Below are 4,517 nucleotides of genomic sequence, written 5' to 3' on the forward strand. Positions count from 1 at the left end.
GGGGGGGGGGGGGGGGGGTCTTAAAAAAAAGTTTTTGGCATTTTTGAATTTTTCTTATATGTTACTTTAATTTTTAAAAGTTTTTAACACTTTATTTTATTTCCAATAACCCTGTTGCTATTACATAGGGAGCTAACAAGCACCCTATGTAATAGCAGATAGGGTGTGACAGGTCCTCTTTATGAAGACATCAGGGGTCTTGCAGACCCCTGTCACCCAGGGCCCCCAAAGAAGCTGAGGAAGCAGAGATCTGCTTACCCAGCTTCATCTCCTGGCTCTAAGAGCCGGAGACTGTGTACAGTGACACCGGAAGTGATGTAATACACATCACTTCCGGGTCCAGTGATCGGAGGAGAGATCAGCGGCTAGAAGCCGCTGAATCTCTCTCAGATCACTTCGGGGAGACCCGCCGAGCCGCTCCCGGGGAAGGCGGCGGGGGGGCCTGTACAGACGCCGGATCGCTTGTAAATTAACAGCAATCGCCTGCTGTTAGAAGCGGTACCAAGAACACGGCTGCTGCAGCAGCAGTGTTCTTGTTTTAACCACTTCAAAGGGCCGCCGTCTATAGACGTATTGCGGCCCGGAAGTGGTTAAAGTCAAAAGGCTTTTAAGCTACTTCAAAAGCTAATTACATTCCAATGAATGCTGCTCCATGATGTTTAAAGTTTTAGTTTCCTGCAGAATCAGCTGACCTCGACAGCCTGTTTGAGGGTGGCTCCTTTTCCTTGCAAGGGTCCTATGGAGCCGCCCCTGTGTGTGCTAGGAAGCAGTGTGTCTCCCCAAACACAGGCACAGCAAGGCAAACCACTCTCCTGCTACCAGCTCCTCTCTTCTCCAAGCTAATGGACAGCTGCTGGAGATTGCTCTGTCCCTCATGATCTTGTACTGGACAGGTAGTTCAGGGAAGCGGAGGAGAGTGAGTTGGAACCAGCTGTTCTGAAACACGAGGAAATGCTTAGCAAAGAATATTTGTTTGATCTGGATTCACTATTGAAAAAAGTTGGAGAGTTTATAACTACTTTGAATCAAACTTATGCTTTGTCCATGCAGGAAGCAAAGAAAATATCCAGTACCTCCAAGTATACGGAGGAGCTAGTGACTCGCTTCCCTTCCTCATGTCACAGCACTGGTGCGTGGTGGTTGACCTAGCACTGCCACATGGAGTGGTAAGGCCATTCTCAGCCCTGTGTAAACTACAACTAAAGTGTGTCGCGGAGCTTACACAGACTTGGTTTTCCTAGCTCCAATATTAGGCTCATATATATCTTGTAATGAACATATGAGAAAAACATTAAAAAAAAGATTCAAAAATTATTATTTGAATATCTGGCCATGTAAATAAAAATCAGTGCAAAGCTCTTTACTAAGCACTTGTAGTCTGAGAAATATGGAGGCTGCCACCTTCTGAAATGCAAGCTTCCTGTCTGTCTCCGTCTTTCTCTGAATACACTGAACTAGATCAAAAATGCACATTAGCAAAGTCAGAACTCCTAATGTGTGTACTAAATACACCAAAATGACAGGAAGACAGCCGATGTATCTAGAAGCATTATAACATCTTATTGCTACTTACTTTTTAGAGACGATAAGCCAGTAGTTCCACCGAACAGAGACCTGGTTGCAGAACTGCCGGATCCTCCTGGGGGAGGTACTATAAGTACCAAATAGGTGCCGCATGTGTACATAGGAGTCTTTCTTAACATTTTCAGTGGAAGGCCACAGCTTGTGTTTGCAGCTATAACAAAAAGTTATACAAGATCATTTTACATTCCAACAGACATTTGAAAAATTGTATTTTTCTACAATGTGAAGGAGACTATGATACTTATTATTACTAAGAAGCAGCTAAACCATTTATAAGAGTTTTGTTGTTTTTTTTGCTATAGGAGATTATGTCGCTCAAGTGGCTACATGTAGAAATACAGCCATTATTGCCAATATTTTCTTGTAGCATCAACAGACTGGAAACACCTAACTGCACTACAAACACTGTAGCAAACTGGTCAGCAAGGAAGGTCTTGCACTTGGTAGGCCTTGAACTGGGTTAACCTTTACAGAGTTTATTAGTTATCAAGCACATGTCTTCTAGGATAGTAGGATGAATGGCGGGGGTCAAAGTCCTCATCAACCCATCACACTAAAACCATGGACTGCATGGCTTTATCAAGACACTATTAGAGGTGCAGCAAACACAATTTATCCGCCCCTAAACATGAGCACAGGCTACTGAAGTACAGTCAATGCTTGTACAAAAGGACTGATGTTTGTATATAATGAGACAGAAATTCTGTGGATAAGATGTGGGAGAGCTACCAAACTGAACAGGGCCTGTATTGTAAAATGTCCATGATCATTATATCCCGGAATGATGTTTATTAAACCAGGGGACAACTTCTCCAAAACCCTTAGAAATATATTAGTATACTGTAACTATAGTGTTAAACCACAAGCATTGGCTTTATTGTACTCACCAGTTTGGTCCTCTTTCAGAGTATTTGAGATTGTTGATCCTGTCAGAGCAGCAAGGGTTGCAGATGGAGAAGCTCTGTATCTGGACAATCGACTGAGGAGCATTTCATTAATACTTTTTGCTGATTCGCCCTCTTTCCTCATCAGTATGATGCGCTCATGAAGAGAGCTTGCCATGTACACTCCATTTTCTCCCTAAGGTATAAATACACAAAGTTATTAGAAGTCAAATTCTCTCTCTCTCTCTCTCTATTCATCCACTGACGAACACAGCTTGATGGTAAGAAACTTAGGGTTATACTGCCACCTACAGGAGAAATGGACACTAGGCACTGAAAACTGAAAGCATGCCCCTTTAAGGCTATAACTCCTGCTCAGTTTTGCATAGTGTCCTTAGGAGGATGGATAGACGCACTGTAATGCATGGTATTGCAGTATCGCATGTTGCTGTGTGGTCGAGCGCATTGCAGCTGGAGGTGCCATTCAATTGAATGGCAACACAACACACCTCCAGCACTGTAACACACAGTAGGTGCATTGCCCAGTAGCGTGCGTTTATTGCAAGGAACAGTGATGGTGTGAATGGGCCCTAAGCCCAAGATTGTTGTGTCTGCCTCAGGAGATGCTATTTTTTCTCCAAAAGTTCTGCATGCAGGCATTCCATGGCCTTGATTTTTTTGGATACTTTTATTTTGGGTTGATCACCTGTGTTGTTTGGGTATGCACATCCAACAGTTTGACTGTTTTGTGAAGTCTCTAGGTTTTTTTTTTTTTTTACTATCAAGCTTTATCCATCAATGGATGATAGATGAAATACGATTTTTGTACACACCATAAAATGATTTCAGTCCACTGAGCATAAAATTATATATATTTATATAGATGTATATTACATATACATAAAAAATTTGTGTGTGCATCTCCTTGTGATCGGGTTTCTCTAGATTCTAACCAATTGACACTCACAGACCTAAACTGAATATGGGTGAAGTCACCAACCTTAAAAAGAAAAAACAAAATTACATCTTACATTTAATTCAAAGATGTCCATAAAAACAGAATGACCCTTAGGAGTCTTCTCATTTAGACTTGCTGGAGACCATATCCAATAAAAGTAAGTGCCATCAGAAGAAAGGTGCACGGTGGTCATGTTGCTACCAACAGGAAAATGATTGGCTGGCATTGTGATTATCTGAGTGATCTGCAATAAAACAAAACAAAGCTGATTTAAGGTCAAGAAGTTAAAGTGCACCTGAACTCAAAAAGTGAAAATCTGCAATGTTATAGGGAACATCTAGAAATGTAATTACTTAGGAAGCACACTGAAAACGTACATTGTCTCAGATTCCTTCTGAAATATAGCAGTGCCTAAGCACTCCTGTGCCAACAGCCTCATAGGTGAATATCTGCAGTGAAATTTGCACTTTTAATGAAGCGCTTTTTTTTTTGGTGGTTGGCATGAGTTGTGGGCAAACATTACCCTGATGGTCTCCCAATGACTCAGTTGCCATGGGAGAAAACGAGCTTCCAGTCTGATGGTCAGACCATCCTGCCTTTAGGACAGAACCCCTAACTAAATGCTGGGGAGAAGGCTCTGTGCACAAGGTGACTGGTGGTTGTGGTGGGCCTGGTCCAGCACCTATGGATTGCTTTGACTTTCCTGGGAAAGAAGTACATTAATACCGTATTGAAACCTAAGGAAGCAGTACTAAAAATAAAAAAAATAAAGTTGAACGAAACCCTTGAGGCATTGCTGCTTCTGACTGCTAGTCTCTGGAGATTTGGAGATCTGGAGACTGCAATCTGGAGGTATCACTAGTGGGCTGCTCCCTGTTCTCCTTGCTGGAGGCTTTGACACAAGGAAGAAAAGTCCTGCTTCTACCAAGATGGCTGCCTGCACACAGAGACACACTGCAGAACAAGGCATAGTAAGTCAGTAAAGGGAAAAGTACAGCTGCAGGGCACAGCTTCCACAGTTCAGTTCCTCTTTAAATGATGCAAATGAAAACTTCAGCCTAATATACACATGCTGTAACGGGGGGGGGGGG

General features: G+C 42.5%; 1 protein-coding gene across 1 annotated transcript in view; it reads right to left on the reverse strand.

The window, feature by feature from the left end:
• HECTD4 (HECT domain E3 ubiquitin protein ligase 4) overlaps window positions 1–4,517 on the reverse strand; it is a 130,755-nt gene that overhangs the window by 88,725 nt on the left and 37,513 nt on the right. Inside the window, exons 7-9 of the mRNA XM_018569713.1 lie at window positions 3,500–3,670; window positions 2,472–2,664; window positions 1,574–1,735 (exon numbers count right to left, since the gene is read on the reverse strand). Coding sequence (XP_018425215.1) covers window positions 1,574–1,735; window positions 2,472–2,664; window positions 3,500–3,670 — 526 coding nt within the window. The remainder of the gene's footprint in view (window positions 1–1,573; window positions 1,736–2,471; window positions 2,665–3,499; window positions 3,671–4,517) is intronic.

This window comes from Nanorana parkeri, unplaced genomic scaffold, assembly GCF_000935625.1.
Source record: "Nanorana parkeri isolate BGI_ZX_2015 unplaced genomic scaffold, ASM93562v1 scaffold1381, whole genome shotgun sequence".
NCBI classification, from domain to species: Eukaryota; Metazoa; Chordata; class Amphibia; order Anura; family Dicroglossidae; genus Nanorana; species Nanorana parkeri.